General features: G+C 39.7%; 2 protein-coding genes across 2 annotated transcripts in view; both read right to left on the reverse strand.

The window, feature by feature from the left end:
- Positions 1–527: 527 nt before the first annotated feature.
- il17c (interleukin 17c) lies at positions 528–2,824 on the reverse strand. Its single transcript, XM_062421587.1, has 3 exons — positions 2,725–2,824; positions 2,346–2,598; positions 528–774 (listed from the first exon to the last, which is right to left on the reverse strand). Exons 1-3 carry the CDS (start codon positions 2,822–2,824, stop codon positions 528–530), a joined length of 600 nt encoding a protein of 199 aa, XP_062277571.1.
- Positions 2,825–17,500: 14,676 nt separating this feature from the next.
- The window catches only part of zc3h18 (zinc finger CCCH-type containing 18), a 40,530-nt gene continuing 32,080 nt past the window's right edge, over positions 17,501–25,950 (reverse strand). The window contains exons 14-20 of the mRNA XM_062420766.1: positions 24,469–24,585; positions 24,283–24,291; positions 23,827–24,035; positions 23,480–23,700; positions 22,578–22,674; positions 20,599–20,695; positions 17,501–18,811 (exon numbers count right to left, since the gene is read on the reverse strand). Coding sequence (XP_062276750.1) covers positions 18,595–18,811; positions 20,599–20,695; positions 22,578–22,674; positions 23,480–23,700; positions 23,827–24,035; positions 24,283–24,291; positions 24,469–24,585 — 967 coding nt within the window. The 3' untranslated portion in view covers positions 17,501–18,594. The remainder of the gene's footprint in view (positions 18,812–20,598; positions 20,696–22,577; positions 22,675–23,479; positions 23,701–23,826; positions 24,036–24,282; positions 24,292–24,468; positions 24,586–25,950) is intronic.

The following is a 25,950-nucleotide window of genomic DNA, read 5'->3' on the forward strand; positions in this document are numbered from 1 at the left end:
ACTGACAGGTCCACTCAGAATCTATTCCATCCACTCATGAGTGTTCTACAGCCTTCGAATGCTCAAACATTTCACATGCAAACACACCAAATAAATACATATTGTTAAAATATGTTATCAGTTAAATAGTATTAATAGTATTTTACAAAACTATACAATAGCTAGTTTTTCCGATGACAAGGCCATCAATATGAAAACAAGTAAAATACTCAGTTTACATTAGCTGCACTATGCAGAGCTGTAAACAAGTCATAATTAAGAGAAAACAGGACTTATAAAGACCTACAAAACACACGTTATAGATGTATTCATTATGATGTTATCATTTTGATAATAAATAGGCTGATGTGACTGTGACGTTTGAAGCCAATATAGGTGTTGGCTGTAGGGTATTGATATAAAAAACAGGCTAGAGTTCCCTCTGACCACACCACAGTTAGACATTCCAGAATATTAAGTGCATTTTAAAACAAACACAACAAGAAGTAGAGCATGTCACTGTGACAGCTGTTCTGATTGGGTCCCCTCTAGGAGTGGGAGGCTAAAGCTCTGACACAGGTGCAGCCCACCTTTACATTTCTGCTGACGGGCTTTAAGTGGTACGTGTTATTTCCGCAGGACTCCTTCTTGAGAAACAGCTTGCTCTGCACGACGGGGACTGAGTTGTAGTCGTAAGTCTCAAATGGTTTTTCTTTCTTGAACACGATGCATCCTGAGCATAGGCAATCGGCCTCAGCATAGGTAGAAGGGTAGTAATCCATATCGGTTTGGAGTCTGGAAAGGATGACAAGATGTCAGAGTGAGTTGCTGATCTGACTGAGATACATGACATCCGTTAAAATGACACTTTCCTGAAAATGCAGCTGATTGATTGATGTGTTTTTATTCCTATATCAATAAAAAAAAATCTAATGTGTTTTTTTTTGGAGATACAGGGTTTTCCCATCCACACTTTGTATGATCAGACATAGATAACACATTTCCATCATCACGCATCATTTGCAGGGCACCACGCATCATTTTCACTGTCCTGCAGTCATGGACAAACTACTTAAATCATTTATTTAAGTAAAAGATAATACTTTACATTATGAGTAAAAGTCCTTCATTCAAAATCCTACTTTATTTATTTATTTAATTTTTTACCTCAAACAAACAGTTTATGATGATGATATATAATATATGTTACTATTAAAGCTACTCAGTGAGCTAGTGAATATGAGACAGGGAGATAGGAAGACTCTGGAGCAATACTGACACTTCAGAAAGTTTCGGAAGACCTAACGTAAACAGGAAAAAAGCTCTCAGATCAGCAACAAACAGCCAGTTCATATTTTTGCAATAGATTACAGAGCAAGAGTTGACGCAATCACGTCATTCCCAGTGGATGCGTGCCAATAAAACAGCTGGCGGCAGTGTTGAGGGGACTTCCCCTTCTCTGAAGCCGTCATCGTCTGGTGGAGCAGAATTACTCACCGCTATATACTATAGAGGGCGTGACAGGTACACAAATGTTGCACGAGACTGCAAATATTCATTTCCCGCCCTGAAGAGCTCCGCAATCAGTTTACTGCACCATTCCATCATATGCAAACACTTTTTTTAACAAGATGTGCTTGGGTAGCTTTAAAAACTTAAAATAATAATTTAGTTTTAAGATTTGTCTTTAAGTGAAGATTAGATTATCATTATTGACATTTATGACGACGAAAGCATGATGACGTTCCTTTTGAAGGTCTCAAAAACACTGTAAGAATTTTAATTTGAGAGGGCAGATATTTAAAAGTGTGACCACCTCAGCAGCACCCCCAGTCCATATTTACATCAGATCAGCCACCGGGAAAACCATGTATCTCCAAAGTGTAATGATTTTGAACAGGGTTATACAGTCACCGGCCTCTTCATTAGATACACCTGTGCAATCTAATTCAATCCATTACAACAGCTCTGCTTTAAATACTACTTTTATTAAGTTTATACATTTCCAGTTTTTGTTAACATTGTCAAAAAGGTGATAATTCTACTTAATGTTTATTACTGAAGTCATAGTGGGTGATGGTGGTGTTCCTAATATTTCGTCCACTCCATCAACATACATGAGAAGGGCAAAATATTGTATATACACACAACCAGTACAACCAAAATTATCACCTTTTTGACAATGTCAACAAAAACTGAAAATATACAAAGCTCAAAAACTTTATTGGATGAGCTGTTGTATTGGATAGAATTAGATTGCACAGATGTAACGCGTTATATTCAAGCCAATCAGGAGTTACACGTGATCCAATTCATTCAGCCACAGATTTAGTGTCTCAAAAAAAAAATGGACAAAGAGGACTTACACGTATCTCCACGGGGACAGGGACCTGTCGTTGTGGGGCACCAGCGGATCCTTCTTGAACTGCTCCAACGGGCAGCCAGGTGGGGCGGTCACACGGCTCACAGTGGGATGCTGCAGGTAGTGGCGGCTCAGCTTCCTCTCTGCTACCCCGCTCAGCTGGTCCTCATTATAGCACATCTTACAAGCCCACACGGGCACGAAAAATAGCCAGATGTAGAGAATCTGTGGAGGGATAGAAGGTAAGAGCTGAGCAGCTGAAGGGATGGAGGAGTCAGAGAAGAGAAGAGAAGAGAAGAGAAGAGAAGAGAAGAGAAGAGAAGAGAAGAGAAGAGAAGAGAAGAGAAGAGAAGAGAAGAGCAGTCCATATGTGTGCCACTCACCTGTTTCACGTCCATCCTCTTGTTTCAATTTGTCTCTCTCTCTTCTTTTTCTTCTGACTGTGAACACTCGGGTCTTCTTGGCTTGTTTGCTGGACCTCATGATTGCAACGTCTCTTATTTATGTCGGGAAACACCGGGGCATGAGGAAATGGAAATGATTGTTTTCGTTTACTTCCCCTTTCCAAAGTGAGAGTCGCCTATAGCCACTGTGTTAGGAGCAGGCGTGATCATGTGTTGTCACAGGCATGCATCAGACAGCCCAGCCCAGGAATTTTCTACACACACACACACACACACACAAACACACAAACACACACGCACGCACACGCACACACACAGAGCTGATGATAGATATTGAGAGAGCCATTAATCATGACATCTACCTTAAAAGTTAGGCCTACGTGTGAGTTATAACTGCCATGTCTAAAGATAGCCTTAGTGAGTGACAACTGTTAATATTTTATGACTTTCCTCATCTGTGTGTGTGTGTGTGTGTGTGTGTGTGTGTGTGTGTGTGTGTGTGTGTGTGTGTGTGTGTGTGTGTCTCAAATCAGTTATAAAAGGTTAAATAAAAAAGAAGTTCATCACTCTATCTCTTAAAATACAACAATAAAAAAAACAAATTTGTTAAAGGAGATATTTATTTAATACATATTTCGGATCACTCAGGACTAAAACAGTTTGAACTTTATTTGCTCATTCATTTTAATCACTTAAAAATAGTCACAATGAAATACATTACAGCTTTAATTCAGGAGGATGATGGGTTGTTGGGTGTGACACAGGGTTATAGTTAACTAAAACTGTGAAGAAAAAAATTATTAAGCTAACTGAAAGAGTTTTGTAAAAAAAACGAAAACTAAATAAAAACTACAATGAACAATGCAAAACTAACTAAAACTAAACTAAATTGCAGATAAAATCAGCTTAGTTTTAGTTTTCTTTTCATTTTTCTCCCTCCATTTTTACTGTATTTTGTTCAGGCCGACTTCTTGAAATAACGGGCTAGTACCAGTAGGGAGACCACAAACACAACAAACCTTACCTCAGTGTCAGCATCATTTCATCCTTTTAAGCTTCTACTAATCAAGGCTTTCCTCCTAATACCTGAAAAACTAAAGCTAAGACTACAACTAAATAAAACCTAAACTAAAACTACTTCATCACTTGTTAAACTAACTAAAACTAAACTGAAATAAAAATGCAAACTGAAAAACTAAATAAAAATAAAAACTAATGTAAATTTCAAAACTATAATAACCCTGGTGTGACATGAAAACAAACAAAAAGAGGAATAAAAAACAAACAGAGCATTACTTTCTCTCTCTGTAGGGTTCAACATTTTTTTTCCTTTCTTGTGGTATGGTATGGTATGTCTAATATATGAAAAGACATGTATTAGCATGTCCATGTGGGCTGCATAAGGGTTAAATTTGGGCTTCAAATATGGCTACCAAGTGGGGTTTTGTCTGCAGGGTGGCCCCATGTGTCTGCCCATTCAATTTGCACTGTTTATGTCCATGGCTGCTTAGCCCACTTCCATCCCTTATGGGGCTCATACAGTCAATCCACATGGGTTTCACATGTGGTGCCCATATAACTGAAACCATGTGGTACCTGCAAAATTTCACGCCCCAGTTCACGCCCATGTCGACTCAGTACCATCGTAGCCCGCATTTAACCCATGTTGGGCCACACGGACATGCTGGCTGGGATACAAAAAAAAACACTGTTCTCGTCTCCGCTTCCAGACAGTTGTGTAAACTTGAATTTCCACATTGGTGAGTCAGGTATCTGCTGTGTCAGACTATGTCAAGGATGATGATGTAATTCAACATTTTTTAAACACAACGCTTGTTGATCCTATTGGCCCAGATCCTAAAAAGTGTTTGTTTTCATTTTCATCTCCCATGCTTCTTTTGCCAAGAGAATTTCCAGCAGTGGTTTGTTTGGCTGGCATGGTACTGTACCAACTAACCTCTGAACCTGCTCCAAAGGAGATAAGGTGACAGCTACAGTATTGTCAATATACTTTTGTGGTTTCAGCTGAATGGCACGAAGCTTAAGAAAGACTTCATTGTCGTCCTTGTATAAATTCTGCTGTTGTGTAATCATATAACTCCACGGTCTCAGTGGTTGATCCTGCTCTGTTAACTGTCACTTACAGTATGTGTCACTAACCTAACATACTCTCTCTGTCTCTAACTGGTTCCTTAGATCCACCCGACGTCATAAACAACTCAGTCATGTGCTTTTACGTACCGGCCATGTATATATTTACTCATTAGACGTGTGAAACATGTGAAATATGAGGAAAACTGATAACAACCTCTATCATTCTTCTCCGGCGCTGCACTCACACGGTGTCAGGGACAGAGCAGTACCAACAACAGCAGGTGCAGAAGTGAATACAGTCAAAAAATACAGTCAAATTTAAATGAAAGCTGCACTCTTGGAAAATGAATGACATAGGCAAGGCCTTCAGGTCTGTTGTTATATTAAAGTGAACTAAAGTTAAGCACTTTATTTATATAGCACGATTTTAACAAACACAAGTTTTTTCAAGATAAAACACAATAAATAGATAACACAATAGAAGCACAATAAAAAGATGAAGTACACAATGTAAAAAATATACCTTTCTTTTCTTTCTTGTCTGATTAAGACATGTGTAATCTCTGCTTTCCTTTGAGTGCACAAGTGCATTCACACTGAGAAGTATGGAAAAATGCAGTGCACTAGTGAGTACCTGGATGGTTGCACTCATAATGGTCAAAAAGTTGAGTGTGGAACTATGGACACTTCTCACCCTCAACGGTCGCCATCTTGGCTACGTAGCAGAAGGGGAGGGACCGCTTTTCAAACAGGAAATGACAGCTGAGGACGTTGTAACTACGTTGAAAATCACCGAAGTATACAAATGCATTATAAATGTGTTTTTGCACTAAGCACCACTATACTGTTGCCAAATATAAGCCATCATAAGGTTTATCGGGTTCATTTAGTAGTCTGTAATGATTTGGTGCCACAAACGATTACACTAGCTTGCAAATGCTAGCTTGCTAACTAATTGTCAGTTCCGGTAATTGCCCGACGGCTGTGTTTGATTTGAGACAAACAATAACCTGTTGAAATGTGTGCATTGCACAAGTAAGTGCATAGTGTACACAGTGTACTACACAGACGTGTACTAACAGAAGTATGTGATTTGAGACACAGCAACATTTCTTTATTGTCTAGTGTCTATTTTTGTCTCCTGCCGTGTACACTGAGATGAGCCTTGAGGCATTGTCTCTATGCATCTGCCTGTTTGTTATCACAGCCACATTTTTTTCTTTCGCTTCATTGTTTTCTTTTTCTTTTGTTATGGGGCTGTTCTCTATGTTCTAAAATAAAGCAAATAAAATATATATTTTTTAAAAGCTGCACTAATCAATATTTTTTGTATTAAGGATAAAAATGATGATGTGTAATGTTCATGATATTGTTTGTAGTGATGAATCCGCAGAGAATCAGTTCCACTCAGCTCTATACTGCTTTACTGCTGTCTTTTGCTGATTGGTTTTAAGGCCCAGTTTTCGGGTTTTGGTTGAGTCTCACAGCTCTCATCACATTCATTTCCAGCATGCAGCAGTTTTAAGAAAAAAACACTCTAATAAACCCGCTGTACTCTATCTGCCCAGCACTGAATAGCTTTTTTTCCTTCTCCACGTGCCTTTGGAAGTAGGTGAAGTTTTGCTAGAAATTCGATATCCGGCTCCTCCATTCCACAGTCGATGTGTCCTTGGGCAAGATACTTAACCCCAAATTGTTCCTGTGTATGAGTGTGTATGAATGGTTAGTTTCCTCCTGAAGAGCAGGTTGGTACCCTGGTAGCCCCTGCCATCAGTGTATGAATGTGTGTGAATGTGTCATGTAATGTAAAAAAGCGCTTTGATTGGTCATATCGACTACAAAAGTGCTATATAAGTACAATTCATTTACCACTTTAGGACTTAATGCAACAAATATTCCAGCAGAACCCACCACCAATTTAATAATAACTGCACATGCTTGTGTTTTGGCTACCAACAGGGCATCAGCAGTGAATTCAAGAAATTCCCTAACCTTTACCCTGACCACAGACAGTGTAGAGGGAGTTCATGCCAACACAGGGCATGTAGATTCCACAGTTCCCCTTTTTTCCCCACAAGACATCTGCATATGACATCCCCGCTCCAACCTCTCAAATTCCAACCCTGTCAGCCAGACAGGAACATCAGCAATGGTTGAATGGTTACAAACCTCAGACTACATTCAGCCTTTGTGGTTTTTTCTCACTTCCTTTTCCAGTGTTTTTCAAATAATTGCTTTCTATGATATCTGTTCATGCAACCACTATATGGTGAAAATTATGCAAATATCATGTTTGCTGTGAAAGGTTAAGACTGATTGCAGGTTTGTAATGGCACACATAATTTACCTGATTGTCAGATGTGCTACATCCACCCACCCCCACCCACTACTTTATCCATGCTTACATTGATTATAACCTTCCAACATAAATTGCCGGTTATTTCCTTGAGCAATGACAGTGGACATAAATCATCAGCTGTAGAATGTATGTATAGGTACAGACCACTGACCTGTGTTTAACCTGAGCATCAACAACCATGGCTTGAGATTGAAGCTCCAATAGAGTCCCATTCAAAAATAGTCAATCCCTCTTTATTAGAAATACTCAAGTAAATAAATGAGTCATTATGGTCTCAGTTTCTAAATTCAGGCCTTCTAATAAGTGTGCTGGTGGTAATTTTGGAAATGATTGCTCCATTATTTGAAGACGTCGGTCTGCAATATTGGTGTTGATTGACAGCTTTGATTGACAGTTGGCTTACCTGCTGCTCTCCTCGACTCTTGGACTCAAACTGAGTCTGAGTAAAGTCACAATATTTCACTAATTTTAATGTAACTTGATTATGATACCTGTCCAATTAGCTCAGTTTAGCTAAAGTAGCTAATGTTAGCCCAAGTGTGCAGCACTCGGTGTTCCAAGTAATAGATAGATAGATAGATAGATAGATAGATAGATAGATAGATAGATAGATAGATAGATAGATAGATAGATAGATATACTTTATTGATCCCAAGCTGGGTAATTATAGCTAGCTAGCGTTAGCTTGGGTCCAAGAGACCATCACGCTTCCTCCTCCATGTTTGACAGTTGATGTAACACACTGAGGAACCATCCTTTCGCCTACTCAACAGCGTACAAAAATCCTGCGTGATAAACCGAAGATTTCAAATTTTGATTCATCAGTCGATAACACCTTCTTCCAGTCTTCAGTAGTCCATTGGTGGTGTTTCATGGCCCAGGCAAGCCTCTTCTTCTTATTCTGACGTCTTAGCAATGGCTTTCTTGCTGAAACTCCACCTGTCAAACCTGCAACTCGAAGTCTTCTCTTCACAGTTGAAACTGAGACTTGCTTACTACGACCACTATGAAGCTGTGCTTGAAGCTGTTGTCCTGTGAGCCGCCTATCACGCAAGCTGTTGACTCTCAGAAACTTGTCTTCTGATTGTGTTGTGACTTTGGGTCTGCCAGACCTCTTCCTTTCAGAATTTCCCCTAGTTTCTGAGTGCTTTTTGATGGTGAAGGAAACTGTACTCACTGACACCGTGACTTATTTGCAATTTCTCTGTAGGAAAGGCCTACATTTTTAAGTGTTATGATGGTCTGTCTCTCTTCCATTGTTAATAGCCTTTTTCTTGCCATTTTTATAGCAACACACTACTTTCTGCAATACAATACTGTTTAAATAATGCTCACAAGGGTATGGTACCACAGTGTGTCCCAACACTACTTTTATGCAGACAGATGGGGTTGTAAGTAATCAAGAAGAGTTGGGACATCTGTAGGAATTGGTAGCACCAACTTTCAAGGTTTGATCAACCTCCATTGCTGCAGAACAGCTTTAAGTTGTTAACCCATTTCTTGTTCCCTAAAAAGGCCATTTTGTATAATTCTGAAATATACATTATTTTTTTAGTTTTGGGTAACCTTACCTTTTTTTTTTAACCTCTGGCAGTTCACCACTTACCTTTTTACTATTTCAAGCTATTCATTGGACTTGAAATGCTTGATTTTCAATAAAAAACTGGAAAAATTGGGGTGTTCTAAAACTTTTGACCGGTAGTGTACATTACCCCTTTTACACTTTAGGTTTGGCCAGGTATAAAGCATTTTATGGGACTAGTAGGCAGATAGCAGACCTTTGTGGCCTTTGTTCTCTGAGCTTCAGATTTACATAAGATTAGAATATAACCATTCTGGGGTATTTTAACATTGAAAACTTTTCCTATTTCATCTTTTGACTCATCCTCCACCACAACATACTAGTTTGTATGTAACTGCTCTCCAGTTTGTTCCTTCATTGTGATCTTGCTCTCTTCAGCCTAGCCAGTCTTGTGCTCACTCTGAGCACAAATGATTTAAGAGACTCCCCCTCATGAGGTTTAATCACTGCTTTAGTGATAAACATGTCAAATAAACAGGACTAGTCTATTATAAAGCCATGGTTTGGTAAGAGACTTTGTTTGAGTGTGTTTGGCCCCTGAAATGCAGTTCAAATGCTATTTAATTGTGTTAGGAAGGCCAGTTCTTATTTTGATATTATTTGTACTACATGGTGTTATGATGGCCAAGACTCATTTTATGTGTTTATATATTATTTTTACACGACATATCAGGCATTGCTAAGAAGTAACTCAAAAGTAATGTAACTAGTAGAGTAATTGATTACCCTCTACAGAGAGTAATTAAGTTAAGTAATGCATTACTTAAAAAAAAAAAAAGAAGTAGTGAGTAATGTGTAATTAGGAGCCAGTTGTGGTCCAGTATCCAGTATGTGATGTGAACACTTGAAGCCTCCAGTGCACAAACACTGAGAATGGACTTTGGGGTGATGTAGGAGACATCTTGTATCTTGTACTACTACTGGATTAAACCTACGTCTTTATGGTTAGGGGACTTTCATCATTATAGTTCAAATAACTGGGTTGGTAAATGACTGTGGCCAAACTTATTAAAAAAATGTAACCAACATCAGCAGAAAATCGGCAATGAAAGCCACCACCCATATCAATACTAGACATTTTGTTGACTCATCAACCACCCAGGCCATTCTGTGTGCTTTGCTGCTTTGTAACGTCACACTACTTCCTTATTTGCTCTCAGTAGACAATGGTGACAAGTCCTACTGCTGCTACAGGGCTTTGCCTCTTGAACATAAATAAACGACTGATGCTGGAGGACATTCTCAAAACTTCTTTCTTCTCCTTGGCCTTGGTTCCCACCTGAATCCATATTTTAGCTAATATGGCTAACCCTAGTCCACCATCACAATTCTTGAAAGAAAGTCAGAAAATAACATCAAGCCCAAATACCACTCTTGACTGGGATCTCTGTCGCAACAAATGTTAAAATTTCCACAGCGCTCCACCACTGCCTTCCCCTGCTTTATGATAAAGTCTGACGCAATGACGTATGTAGCCAAATAAGGAGTGAACAAGAGATTAGACCAAGTGTGGAATAAGTATTCAGATCCTTAAGTAAAAAATACCAGTATACAGCAATGTAAAAATACTCTATTCCATCCAAGTAAAAGTACATGAGTATTATGAGCTTTTCGTAGTTAAAGTATTATATTATTATATATGACATCATTAGATTATTAATACTTAAGTATCAGTAGCCGGGCTTACATGGAGCCTAATATTCCGATTAGAATCGGTTTAGAAGCAGACCGAATGAAAATGCTTCATGTAAACACCTCAATCGGAATAAACAGGCCCAAACCGAATGGAATTTAATTTAATTTGGTTTCAGAGGGGTAGAACAATCCTTTTCCTAAACCGATCAAAGGTAAAATTTTATCATGTAAACGGTGAAACTGAAAGTTGTCTCACTGCGTTCTTTCTGCGCATGCTCAGCATTGACGTAGCCTGAATGCGCAGTGACGTTTCCTCACTTGTAGATATGGCGGCTTACAAGCAGAGCTACTGGTACAAGGCGGAGAGCTTGTCTCTAATTCAAACTCTAAAATACTTAAATATTATTGCACGTATTATCGTATGCCGTCTCTTCCTTAGTGCCTCTAGTAGGAGTGCCTTATTATCAAGCTGTTGCTTGAATAAAAGTGTCAAAACAATACCAACTACTGTGCTAACCAGATGACAGATCTCCATCTTTGGTCACGTGATGTTTACATCAATCTGCGCATGTCACACAGCTGCAAAACGTCTGTTCTAAATGCGGTGGTGCATGTAAACAGCAGATCGGAATAGATCACGACACATATAAACAGTTGTCCTGAAATCTTAAATCGGAATGATTTCAATCGGAATGAAAAAATGTCTCCATGTAAACCTGGCTAGTGTTAGGTGGACACAGGACTTGAGAAGGCAAAGCGGTCCCAACCCCCCATGAAGACCATCGCCTTTGTCAGAGCTGGAGAGCACCCAAAGCCTGCCAGAAGATCAGCTTCAGGCATCTTGACTTCAGCAGGTCAATGGCAGCTCTTGGTGGATCTCGATCGGCAGCCAAGTTCCCCAGCCATATCGCAACCACCGCCCTGCGACCAGACATAGTCTTGGTGTTTGAGTCCACCAAACAAGTGGGGAGATGTCTCCCAGTCAAGGTGGGGTGCCAGGGATTTGACGCTCACTCTCTAACCATAGCCTACACCAGCTTAGACATTGTGGGAGAGGTGAAGAGGAGAGCCATCCGCAGTACAACTGAAGCGGCAGAAAAGGCTTCAAGATGACTATGGCTCAAAAGAGGAGAGCCATGGAGTCATGGTAACTTGCTATCTGGACACAAGCTGGGTTCTGATCAGCCCCAGCTGGGTCACCTGGAGGAGGGTGTATGATGTTGAAAGACCCGAAACACCTGATGATTCCAGAAACATCACTGAAGATGTGTCCAGAAGCATCTGTAGATGTATGCTTACAGAGCATACATCTGTACATACTGTTGTAGCTGCTGGAGGTGGAACTAGTTTACACTACTTTATATACGTTTAGCTATTTTAGTCCTGTGGTTCCTAGCGTATGGGTCGGGCCCCTCCAAAGGGTCAGCAGATAAATATGAAGGGTGGTGAGATGATTAATGTGTTTTCAGGTTTTTGGACTTTTTTGCCAGTCTTTGATTTTTGATGAAATATTGGATCGTTTGAACATTTATTGAAATGTAACATATTTTGGTCAGGTGAGGACTCAGTAATGGATCCATAAAAGGGAAAGAAGGTACAATTCCAGTGAGTCTGTAGTGGGACATTTTGCCAATACAACAGTCCATCTATCAAGAGGGGAATGTCCTCTTGTCAACATGAGTGTGTTAGGGGCATTCAGTTAACTTTCCACTGGTCAATCCCCTCACTGTGTGTCCAGCAGTGTTATCTGATAGACTCTACCTATATTGCACATAAAAGAAAGTGAATAAAGGAGATTAAAAAAAATGCTGATGTAATACTGCTTGTATAGGAATTTTGACCACTGAACATGGAAGAAAATCATTGTATTGTATATCTTGTGTATATCTTCATGTGTTATGTTCATAAGGTTCACTCCATCAACTCCTTTAGTTACTTTTCAGATTAAAATGTTACATAAAATAACACTTCAGGAGTTTTTAAATGACACTTCACTGTAAAAGATTAAACCAGTGGTTCCCAACATTTTTGTCTTATTAGTTCTTCTATATAATCAGTGTGTAGAGATGTTTAGGAGCAGTAAGCAATTTTTTGAAGAGACATTTCCCCTCTAAACGTCTCACATGGTTTCCTTTTATTAACGCCCAAAGAGTAAATTCTTCAGTATTTCCCAAACAAGTTAAGATCTCAAAAAAAGTCTTTTGTTTGTTCTTTTTGCTCTCCCATTTATCACGGTGTCCCTTTGGAAGGGCCTGACCCCTAGGTTGGGAACCACTGGACTCAAGTGTATATAAATTAGTTTAAACTTACCAGTAAAATTCTGCTTACTCATTGATTTATCAGTATTAATAATGTACTTTACTAAACTTATTTAATATATCAGTTACACACGTTGACTTTTAATACATTTAGCACATTGAGTCGAAAACACCTCTGTGCTTTTATTCAAATATGATTTTGAATGCAGGACTTTTACTTGTAATGGACTATTTTTACATTTTGGTATTTCTAGTTTTACTGAAAGGACCGGTGCATAGGATTTAGTGGCATCAAGCAGATTGGAAACCCCCCAACCCCTACGTTTAAAGTGTGTAGGATGGTTGCTCTCTATGTAGATATAAAGGGCTCATTCTAAGGTAATAAAAACAAAACAATTTTTACTTTCAGGTGATTATAAACCAATTGAAAACATACTTATAAACATTATATTTCATTTCTATCAAGTCCGTTGTGCCGGATGCCTCTAAATCTTACACACAGCACCTTTAAGTAAAGAATCTGAGTATTTCCTCCACCACTGCATTTTTTTTTTATAAATTTCAAATGGTTTCATAAATATTTGTTTTGATGTCTAGGTGACACACAAATGCATACATACACACAGACGGGGGACAAATTATAGGAAAAACCTGCATAAATGTGTGGAGAAACATAATGAATGCAGATGCTTCCACACATGGGACCTGATTTACTAAGATCCCAAATAAGAGTACTACATTGCGTGTGCAGTGCAACAGATTGCATGTTTGTTTAGCGTGCATTTTGCAGGTGATCAACTAAGAATTGCTGTACAAATGACAACAGGTACACACAGCAGTATTTAAATGAGGGGTTTTGTGTCTTAATAGAGAGTTTGGATGAGTAGAAAGCCTGCAAGTGCAAAATGAAATGTAATCCCATGGAATTACAGGTTGTAGTGGAAGAGGTTAACACACATATTGAGTTACAGCAATAAAATATTTCCAGAAAAAATGCTATATGGGAGAGTATTTGTGACAAAGTTAGTAAAACCAAAAATATTCCATTCCAAAAATATGGGTGGAAAAAACCTGTTCTCTGTGTATTCTGTCATTGTGCCTCCATCTCCTCCTCACAATAACAGCAGTCATCTGTGTGCAGGTCACGGTCAGTCAAACACCCTTCAGAAGTTACCTTCAGCAAAATTACCTTCAGGTCTGGCAAATTGCAATGCATGTGCTAAATTAACATAATTGCATGAAGAATGCAAGAAGAAAAGATCTAAGAGGGTTCATTAGTGGGACGCAAGGTGCATTGAAGCTGTTCTGGCAATACATGGTGGCCCAAAACCTTACTAAGACATTTTTTCCTTCTTTAATTCTTCTTTAATTTGTCCCTCGTCTGCACATACACACAGCACGAGGACAGTTTACTGTGGGAAGCAAACAGTAACCACCACTTCTGTAAGAACAATTAACCTGATAGAAAACCTTAAGATGAAGTGGTATCAATTTATCTTCCGCTAATGTGTTAAGAGACACATCACAGTGTATATTCAGAGAGAAGTTGGAACTTTCTAAATAGATTTGTGTTCTTGAGAAAGGATGCATTGTGATGAGTAGAGGAAGTGCTTGCCTCGGATACTTTTCAGTCAGTCTTCGCACTGAGATAGAAACAGCTCAGTTTCAACCACAAATTTCAATTCTGGAGTTCAAGTACAAGTCATTTTTTCTTTTATTAGTGTGGACTTTAAAAACCACAAACATTATCTCTGTTATACGGAGAAAAGTGTGAATCAGAGCAGGTGCTTTAGTCTCAGTATAAATAAGCATACAGGTTATTTTAGGTTTTACTTGCAGCTTTGTGGTATGTGTTGGAATGATAGCACTGGCTGGTAATACTGGTTCCCTCCTTTCTCTCTCTTAATGGATTTGTAATTAAGCCATCACAACATACTCAATACAATAACTAAAAGGCTAGAGGTCATTTCCTATTTTTGAAAAGAGAAATGGTTTCATTTCAGTTCAGTTTTTATTGTGACTAAGCAACAATGTTACAACTTAATCATTTGAATACTGAGCATGATGTGTCCTGAACTTACTTCAGCCTGAAAGGTTCCATTTGAAACACCACCAGTTTTTCTGCTCAGTGGTTGAATATCGTTTAATGCAGCTTCATGAGTTTAGTTTAAACCTGCAATAATTGATTTTTAAGGCACATGGGGGCAACATAAGAAGCTAACATTGATATTATATCTCCATATGTGAATTATAAACAGGAAAGGAAGGCAGCAAAATTATGCTCAATTTTAGTCATTTCTTTTGAGGAATGAGGAAAATAGAAATCCTTAATGATGGAAGTAGCTCTGTGAATGCAGCACTGTTGATATATCTCCATCAGGAAGGGGAGAGGGGCACCAATGATCGTGCAGGCTGTCTTCACAATCCTGTTCAGCTGCCGTTATTTGTAGGCCTCGCAGCTCCCAAACCAGGAAGTGAAGCTGTAGGTCAGGATGCTTTCAATGGTGCCCCTGTAGGTAGTGGTGAGGTCAAGGGTGGAGAGGTTTTCTTTACTGAGTATCTGGACTGCTGCTGGGCTTTTTTTGATGACTGCTATGGTGTTGATGGAGAAGCAGTGGCGGTTCTAGCTTATACGGTGCCCTGGGCGAACCTCCCTTTCAGTGAAGAGACCTGAGATGAACCTACTCCTGCTCCTCTCCTCATCTCCTTCTACTGACTGAGATCCTCTCAGTAGGCAGATGCTGCTAGTTCAAACTAAAACGACATTGCAACAATGTTAATTGACCTACATGGTAACGTGTGGGTCAATTGAGTGCAAGGTTGAGTGCAAGGTTGTGGGATCTGCACCATGCTGTAAGCTGCTCCACCTCCATCCTACAACCCATCGTTGTCACTGATGAGACCCACCACTGTTGTGTCATCAGCAAACTTTATATGGCCGTGCAGTGTTGGGTGAGCATGCTGAACAGCAGGGGGCCTTGTGGTGACCCTGTGCACACTGCAATGATTCCTGTTGTGTGGCTGTCTTCAGGACATAGAGGAACCAGTTGCAGGGGCCGGTGTCTACCAGCTGTATATTTATCGAATCATGAAATATTATTCAAATCCTGTAAAACATCCAACCATTACCAAAATAATATATTCTTCAAACCAGTTCAGAAAAATAAATCTTACACTTGCAAATGTAGCATCTCATGTTTTATCATTGATACAAACTACAGTGCAATTAAACTGTAAGACCATATACAAGATTAGATACATTATAATTATTGCTGACATATCATTGGTCCGATAAGATCATCTAAACAGCTTTACCTAATAAATGTCTTATTTCTAGCGTTACTATAGTAACTAACAAATGAATGAACTACTCCATCTGTCTTTAGCTGCAGATCTGTGGTGATGTGTGTTGAGCTGTCCTTGTTAACAGTGATTGGCTCAGCTGTTTCAGAGCTATGAAAGCAGTGATATGATTGGCTGAGAGTATATTTTAATCAACACACCCACTGATGTAAATTCACCTTCACTCAGCCCTTTCGCACATACCTTACATTCACCTAAATAAAAGGTGTGCATGTCGATGCCCCACAGCCTGCGCCAAGACACCTATCAACTTTCACTTGTGGTTTCTGTTGTAATGGCAACTGTTACCTGCTGTTAAGAGCGCGGCTGCAGCTACAATGAACTATTGAATAAGCTCTATAATGATAGGTTTGACAAAAAAAAAGATTGGCCTACTGGGAGAATTCCCACACTTCTCGATGCATGATCCGCGCCTTCTTGTCACAACAAAAACAGTAATTGAGGATATTGTTTTTTTGGAAACTCCCTTCATACTGGGCTGAAAAATTGAAACATTTGATACACTACTTTATCAACATGGGGTGTGGATGTCTACGGACTACATAATTTCAGCGCACTATATTACAGATTAATGTATCAATACACTCTGACTGGTATACTGGCATTTACGAGGATGTGTTCAGTCACGTTAAAATCATGGAAAACTAGGCAAATGTCCGGTTCAGATAAAGGTCACAGAGGTACAGTGAACAAAACACCTCGTGGATTCATAAAATACCCCATTTACATGTTTATTTGTTCCTCCATGATGGATGTTCTGTCTAGGCACACACTGTTCCAAAGTTTAGATTGACCCAGAAACCTTTATAGTTGCATTAGCACAAAACTCTTTTCAATTCAATAAAGTAGGTAAATGGTCTACCTGTGTGCTGCATGGCAGTTACAACAACTTCCTCAATAAACACACAAATAAAGTGTTTGAGGAAGGAGTAGTAATTACAGCGAAGAAAACCTCTTTCACTGTTCTTAACTTACAAGTCAACCTCATTGTGGCACTAGAGTAAAAGTAAGAGGGTTAGGGTTAGGGGTTAGACATATTTCATTGCCATCCCCAGGGCCATCCTGCTAACACAAATACAATTTACATTAGAACTTCTTTTGGTTTGAAACTGGAGTACATCTTTAAAAAGGAAATGACGTGGTTTGCCTTGAGTTTACTTTTGTTGTGATGTGGCGCTATATAAAGATTGATAGGTGTTTCGTAACACTGTATTATGATGATGCAATGATGTTTGTGAAAGGTTTGTTCAATGCAATGTCTTACGTCAACAGATACCATGGATCACTTATTCACAAGAACTTCACAAGCCCTGAGCGATACTGATTATTTTTAGTCTGTATATTGTATTTTTTATGCGTCTGAATGCTTCCATGAACTGATTGAACTTGTGACTGTGCATCTTTGTTTCAACACCTTTTTATCTTTCACAACAACAGAGAGAAAAAAAACCCATGCAACTCACCTTCTCTTTATCAAAATAGTTTATTTGGAAGGCTTTTGTCACAAAAGCAAGACATATTTTGTCTCTAAATGTCCCCGTTCCACCTCTCATACTCCTCCAACTAAAAATGTGACACAAATAAAACATTGGTTTATCACTTGAGAAGAGCTAAGAAAACAAAAAGCTGTAGATTAAAAAAAAAAAAGCAATACTTCACATCACTGTTGTCTATAATATTCGATTGAGATAATCTGATGACTTGCTATTATTGTACAAGGTTGTGACAGCGTACACTGTCTCCCCCCCAAAAAAAACACAGAACGCAGACGAGTCATTGGTTAAAGGTGGGGCCCGCTGTGAACAAAGCGTGGGCTCGTGATCGTTTTCAGGAGCCGAATACGAATGCTCGAGAAGTTGTAGATTCATAACAAAGAAGAAGAGTTGCAGGGCTGCCGGTACTCTGTCCACCTGACAGTCACGCCACAGTCACACATCACTTCACACACAGAGGAAACTAAAGAAAAGATGTGAGGACAAGACGTTAAAAGGGGGGCAGAGAAAGACAGAAGTTGGTGTAGAAATCTGTTATTCACCTCACTCGACAGAAGGATTTTTCTTCCTTGTTGTTGAAGGAGTAGAGCATGAAGTGATCGAGTGCACCTTACTACTCCTTCTGTTTCTGTACTGGAAAGCCTACACAAAGTACACTCCATTCCTGAGATGTCCCTCCCTCACCGCATGCCTTTGTTCCCTCTTGTTTCTTAAAGACGAGGTAAACTGCAGCTGAGACATTCAGAGACTTCTAACAGGAGCAGAAGTAGGGTACATGGGAGTGAAAGACACTCTAAAATGAACCTCTCTTGAGGACAACAAGTAGAGGATGGTTTATCGTGGCGGCCACCTTTCACTTACACAATAGCCTGTATACAAGAACCGTACAACTTTTTTTTTTTCTTTTTTTTTTTTTACACGTCCGTTGGAGGCAGGGGGAAGAAAGGTTGGATTCAAAAGGAACCGCTCTATCCCACGACCCTCACTATTGCCCCGGCTCGCATGGCCGTGCAGGCAGGCAGGCAGACTTGCAGGCAGGTGGACAGGTGAGGAGCGGGCTTCCTTTTATTTGCCGGGGATCTTTGCTCTCTTCCGGGCGATCGCGTCTTCCACCGCCTTCAGCTGTTTCAGCAGCTCCTCACGGCGGGACAGTGTGTTGCTGGGTTTGTTGGAGCCAGAGCCAGAGCCGGCGGCCGATGTGGAGCCCGGGGCGGGGGGTTTGCCCGACGGCGCTGCTGGGCCTTTCCCAGACGACTTGGGGGGTGGTGATAGGGGACGTTTTCTAAGAAAGGGGAGCAGGAGTAGGGTTCATATATTTACTATATTTACTATATTTATTCATATGGGCAGATAGTGTGACATGACTAAGAACAAAAAGAGGAAATACCCCATTATAAACACAACAGCAACGAGAACAAGCGGTTGTAATCTTTCAAATGGGGGCATGTGTGTAAGAGGGCTTTCCTCATTGTCCCCTCACATCAAAGACTGTATCAGTTGGACTCTTTATGATCATTTAAAGGATCAGTCAGATTTTTTTTTTTTAAATAAAAAAATCCCATGAAAGCACCCAAACCACCTATGAATGTGTCCTCCTCTCTCATACAGCTCTATTGTTGACCAAAACCTATTAACATACATCAATAAGTCACACTGATTCACTAACATGGATTCATCCACCGCTGAAAATAGTCCCCAATAAAAGCACTATTTCCTCTGTTTGAGTAGCGAGTAAATTTACGACACAGATTCTTACATTAACTCAAATTTGTTATGTTTGGATTTCTTATATAAAGATTAGAAACTCAATATTTACCGCCAGGTGTAAGTGCTGCATTGCTAACTGAACTAACTAGCTTAACTGACATTAGCTTGCTTTTTTTATGATCAGATTAGGATGAAGTCTAAACAAGGTTATGTGGTCCACACATCTGATACAAATGCTGCTTAATAAATGTAATGGGGAATATTAAGTTAACTGCATTAGTTAATGAATTCATTCATTTAAAAGCATGTTACAGTCTCCTGTAGAGTGGAGAGCAGCATCTTTGCTGTTCTGTTAACTCTGGAACAGACATCACTGTCCAACACACTGAGCAGGTGCAGGGTTGTTGAGGTTAAATCAGACTGAATACAAAGTTATTTTCTTCACCTCAGAGTTGTTTAATGCTGCAGTGTGTGTTGGTCAGCTGCTCTCATTTGTTACTACTGATTGCTGCTCCACTCTGCTAACAGTGGCCTATGAGTGACGGCGCAGAAAGCTCACAATGTACTTCAAGTTTGTCTCGCAGAGTTAATTATTTATTCATTAAACAGACAAACTGCTTGCAACCACTGACGTTTTTGAAGATGAACAAAAAAATAACTGTAGCATGTGCATGCTGTCAACTGTGCGAATGTTGAGCGCCGCCTCTTTCACTCTGTCAATCTCATGGTGTACTTTTCAACAAAGACGGCGGCCAATAATACAAAGGCTGCCCACCATTGATTTAGATAGGCAGGCCCATGTGGGATTTGGTGAAACAGCAAACCACAGTGTTAATAGTCTTAAAATCATGATTATTAATCCTTTGGGATTAATAAAGTATTTATCTATCTAGGATATGACAAAAGCTTTCAACTATTAGCAACTTAATATGACTAAGTTAGTCATTTCAAGTTTTCATAGTATTTTGTCTTAACAATGACATTCATTTAGAGTCCATTTACAAAGCAAATGTTCAACACTGGGGTATTTGTACGTGAGGTTGAATATTATGACACGTGCAGAGATGGTGTAATATCTTTGTGCTTCCACTTCAGTAGCATGTTCCTCATTTGGGCTAAACACTTGTGGTCAGACAAACTTTACTATCTGAAACCCCTGATGTGTTTGACCTGAGTAAACATGATCACTGCTGGTGATAATAGTGATGTGTCAGAAAGAACATTTGACACAAACTTTCCACAGTTCCAGCTTTTTTTTCTTCTTTTTCTTAAAGCACTTTTGACGTGTGTTGTTGTATGATGTAGTACTAAAGCATAAATATCACAGTATTACAGTGCTAACATGCTGCAGGTGGCACTAACCTGTCTCCCTGGGGAGGCATGGGTCGGGGCCCTTGGCCTCTGGGCCGATCCATTCGAGGGGAGAGCGGGGGTCGGCCAGGTATCCTCTTATCACGGCCTGAAAAACACCAATTAATAAAGCTGTTAGGACTGAATGGCCTTTAGCTAAGTTCTTAACTTCGGTGTAGATTTGATAACATACGTTGTGTTCTTGAATAATCAGAAAAAGTTGAAATAAGAGATGAAGAACTAAGTCTTGGGGAGGAACACATTACATCAACTTTGCCAGAGCAAAAATGGTGATAGGAAACAGAGATGTTGACTTTTCAGGTGGGAGGAAGTATTCATTTAGAACTGGACTAGTTGATAACATGGACATGGCATCAGTAGTAAGAGTTGATTCTGTAATCATTTACTAATCTGATAAGCATGTGGAACAGAATACAATCATCGATTACATAATGTAATTTGTTATTTTATTTGAGCAACAGCTTAAAAAAAACTTGACAGCATTTCCTTATTAATTCCTGATCCAAGGATGAAGTGTTGGATTTAAAATAATTATCATGATCCGCTGCTGTAATTTTTTTTTTTTTAATCAGTGATCAGCGATAGCATCAGCATGAATGAAATGTTATCAGACGTACATGTTTAAAAAAAGTGTCTTTTCACACTTGAGCCTGTACTTGTCAGATGTCTTCACACTTACTGAGCAAAGGATGCAGAAAGGGTTGGGACATGCGGTTTTAATTCAGCACTTCATAACCAGAAATGAAACTGATTTAATTTATAAGAAATCACAAGTCCTCTTCCCTGTGCTGCATTCACAGCAGTAGGAGTGTACAAGATTCAAATATGACGATATTTCTCTTCGAGACGAATGCTGTCTCGTGAAGCAGTATTCAGGGGACGGCTCGCCAAAAAAAAAAGAAAAGAAAAAAAAAGATGATCGGTTTTCTATCGGACATTTGAACGTCAAGTCTTCTTTTTATGTCACCGTGTGGGTCAATTGACATTGTTACAGTAGGCACCCTGGTTCTAGTTTGTGAACTAACAGCTTCTACCTGCTAAGTAGATCTCATAATCAGAAGTAGGAGATGAGGAGAGGAGCAGGGGGGGTTGACCTCAGGACACTGGAAGCCTGAGGTAGTAGGAGTGGGGGAATCTAGCACAGCTATGGGAGCCTGACAATGCAAATAGTAAAATGAATCACACCACCAAATTAAAACACAATTTATAAGTGTGTTGTTCTACTTGTGTATTTGTGTGACATGGGATTTGTGTTTTTTTCATTAGAAATTATGTTATAATTTGTGATAATTTGATTCTTTATTTCATTTATATTTACATATTATAATTGTTTCTATTCTTCATACTTCATTTTCGGTATTTGTGATTGTATATTATTTTGGAATTTATGGTTGTTATTTCCATAAATACCAAAATGATCTATCTATATGGGGGGTGGAGGAGGGGAAACCTTTTACAGTGCTTGCATATTGCATATGATAATTCATACTTAGAAAGTAGAACTGAAGTGACATTCATTACAAGATGATGAGTTAAAACATTTCAAAATGCAAATGCATTGTTTTGCATTTTGTGACTTTCAGTTAAATAAAGACTTTGTCCAATCATATGTTTCGTCATTAAAGTTTTCTTAAAAATAGTGTTAAAATCTCATCTCGTTCTCATCAACCCAATATCATGTCTCCTCTTGTCTCATGAGCTGAGCGTATCGTCACACCCCTACAGCGGAGAGTTCAGTCAGAACAATGCAGCTTACTGAGCCGGTCGCGTGATAAAAACGTCATCGACACGCCCAATCGCTTGATATGATTTCTCCAGAAAATGCCTGACTTTGTACTCGGGAGCTGGCAGGGAAAAGTCAGATATTTGAGATCACACATACAGCTCCTGTGGGTAATTTCGGGATTACTTCATTGTGAAAGGGTAAAAACAGGAACAGTGATTGAGTGAGTGTTTACGCTGTTTCTCACCTCTGTCTGGAGACATGGCCATTCTCTTGCTGAGCGGGGAACCTGGCCTGTCTTTGTCTGAAGGCAGGTACCTCTTCCTGTTGCCCTTATCTGCCTGCTGCAGGAAAATGAGGAAAGCAATTTAAAAAAAAGGAAGGAAATTTAAGACTTCTAAATGCCAAAAGACTTTGGTGTATTTTTTTGAGTTAGAATTGCCCTGTGATTTTTTGAGGAAACTCATCTGTATAATTGCACACTGGTTAACAAAAGTATGGAACTAAATTGGGTTAGGGAGGGAAGTTTATTAGTGATGGAAAACCCTACTTAATACAAGTTAAAAAAGAAGAAGCAAGAAGGAGTCTATTCTTTTCAAACGTTCCAGCGAGTGTGCAACTATGCAAACTCATTCTACATGTTAATACTTGACAAAATTATATATTTTGTTTACTTTTACAGTTGTGACTTGCAGTGGACTCATGACATTATAAGTGACAGACTGACTGTTGAACTACCGGATTAGTCTATGTGTCAACCTTCTTTTTTTATTTGGCATTTACCATGAGGGTCAAAGGAGAAAAGTCTCCACATCAACATATTTTGCCTAATGACTAAAAGACTTGATAGTTGACTCAGAATTTATTTGACACCAAATGACAGACTGCACAGTCACTTTTAACTGTTTTCATATGTCTTTAGTGATAAAGGGACCAACCAAAACCCTATGTAAGCCGTAGTTAAGACTGTATTCAGACCATATCAAATATTGCAACACCACAGGATTGTGTGTGGGGTATTTAAATGTGCTCTAGAGCCGCTGCAATGCCTGATTTGAATGTGGCCTAACACTAGAGATAGGTGCGGAAAATGTTTTTTATAATTTGGGTGGACAGGGCCATTAAAAAAAAAAAAAGAGCGATAGTAACCTTGTTGAGTAGGGTAAGTTTGATGTCTTTATGAGAACCTGAACCTCCATAGCTTCCTGGGGGACCCATGGTGCCAGGTGGAGGATGCATGGAGTGGCCACCCCTGCTCCCAGGCCCTGATCTGGGCATGGAGTTGCCTCCTCTAGGTAGAGGTGGGTGACCAGATGGGTCCATCTTCCTGCGATCCTCCCTGAAGGGTTCATCTTTCTTTGATGGTCTCTCTGTGATGAAGAAGAGACGACATGAGTGCTGATGAGCCACACAACCCTAATCCTCTCTACATTTATCTCACATCAGCTTGTGTGATTTTACTGCGTGTTGCATTTGACGTTCTGCTCCACACTGACCCCTGTTCTTATCTCTGCCGTGCGGAGGACGGTCCCGCACTGGCCCCCCTCGCTCCTTGCGTGGGTGATTCAGCGTGGGTGATCGGGAGCTCGCCGAGGACACTGGGCTGGCGAGGTCGGCGTACATGTCGTCCGAGTCTGCGCTACGCACTGAGCTGCTGCTGGATGATGCTGATGACACTGACGACACGCTGCTGACGCTCAGAGATCTGCGGAGAGAGATGAAAGGATTGAGCGTGAGCTGCGGTTTCTTAGAATCACACAGAAGATCACAGCTGTCTCACACGCACAGTTACACAATACTATTAAAGGTCTGCACACACCTTCCTACACTTATGAAGACACTCACTGACATAATACATCCAAATGATGCAGTAAAGTTCTTCCTATGATATTAACAGATACACACACACTCACACACACACCCATACACACCCTGATTAAGAACTATCATACCTGGATTTCCTTGAGGGTTTCCCAACAGAGAAAGCACATGGAAAAAAGAGAGAAGAGCACAAAATTAACCCATATTATACATTTATACTGTATGTGCATTTATATTTACATAGCCCTGCAAGTTTCATCACACTCAACAAGTGAGAAAAGCCAAAAATATCATACAGTTTTCACTTGGGCAAGTACCTGGATTTTCTGGATCCAGAGCGTGAGCGTGACAGAGAGTTGGATGAGGATCTGGATCTGGAGCTAGAACCAGTATAACTGCTACCGCTTCCACTAACACTCCCACTCACAGTCCGCCTGGAAGACATATGGAGACAGAGACAGACTTTTTATATGGATGAAAGAATGGATGATGACTGTAGATGACAACGATAAAATCACACACTGCCAGATGTTTATTGTTATTTAAGTTTAACATTGTTTTATCATCACATTTTTGGTTTTCTTCACTGATTTCCACATACAAGCCACAGAATGCTCAGAAACCATTTAAGTTGTTTGCATGTCACACAGTATCCCAGTTTGTCTAAACAGAATAAAATCGGCCTAATGCCACAATGGAGATGATGGTATGATTCCATTCCATCTGTAACATCCTCCTGACTTAATAAATGTTCATAAAAGATGATGTGACATTTTAGTGGCCTTAAAAAGTAGTGAAAAGACTGACCTCAACACTTTTACTGTAACAGTACTGCATAGACTCACTCAGACATGAGGCTTTCTGTAATGCCACCTGAGGCTACACTAGATATGCACTGTCATAGATGGAAAACCACAAATATTAATGCACCTGCAGAGCATAGGTGAGACACACCTGGTTTCATTTTTTATTTTTCCGTACAACATACAGCAGTAACTGGTCATCAATGGTCTATCTATTTTCACTAGATGCAGGCACAGCTGGACCGTGCAGCTTGTGCTTGACACCACTGTTTTTAGGACGTTATAGTTCATAAGTGGAGAATCTTTATAGGTATCATTCTTAGTTTGGACGGCCTTTTACATACCTATGATCATATCCAGATCCATACAGATACTCTGTATTTTAATGCTGTATAGGACACATTGGTGTATAAGACGCACCCCCACTAGTTATCCAAAACGTTACTGCTGCATTGCTTCCTTATTTCCAAAATAAAGGCCGGGACAAGGGTCAAACAAAGTGTGCACGTTAATCACGCATTAAAAAAATGTACTTAATTCAAATCCCCAAAATTCTAATTTTGGGGATTTGAATACATATGGAACTTTAATGTGAAGCTACAGAATGATATAAAAACCTCAAAAACATGTAATGTACCTGCTCTTTAAAGATAGTAACACACTGTCATGTTTCAAAGATAACCTCATCCTGACCTACACCATATTACGTCCTCCAGTTGAAAGGAAGTAGTCTATTGACAGAGTTAACAAATGTGTTGGAACAGGTAATCCTCAATAGTTTCCGTGGTGCAACCCATTCTGCCCACACATTTATACGGAGGTGAGAACACACACACCTGTACTGTTCTTTCATGACCTTTGACTGTTGTTCCTCTCTGACTGCTTTCCGTTCATCACAACACACACGCGTAAGCGCACACACACGCGCACACACACACACAAACTCTGTTGTCTTCCCCCAAACACACAGCTGTGGAATACACCTGTGTGGTATTT

The sequence above is a fragment of the Scomber scombrus genome, chromosome 6 (assembly GCF_963691925.1).
Source record: "Scomber scombrus chromosome 6, fScoSco1.1, whole genome shotgun sequence".
Taxonomy (NCBI): Eukaryota; Metazoa; Chordata; class Actinopteri; order Scombriformes; family Scombridae; genus Scomber; species Scomber scombrus.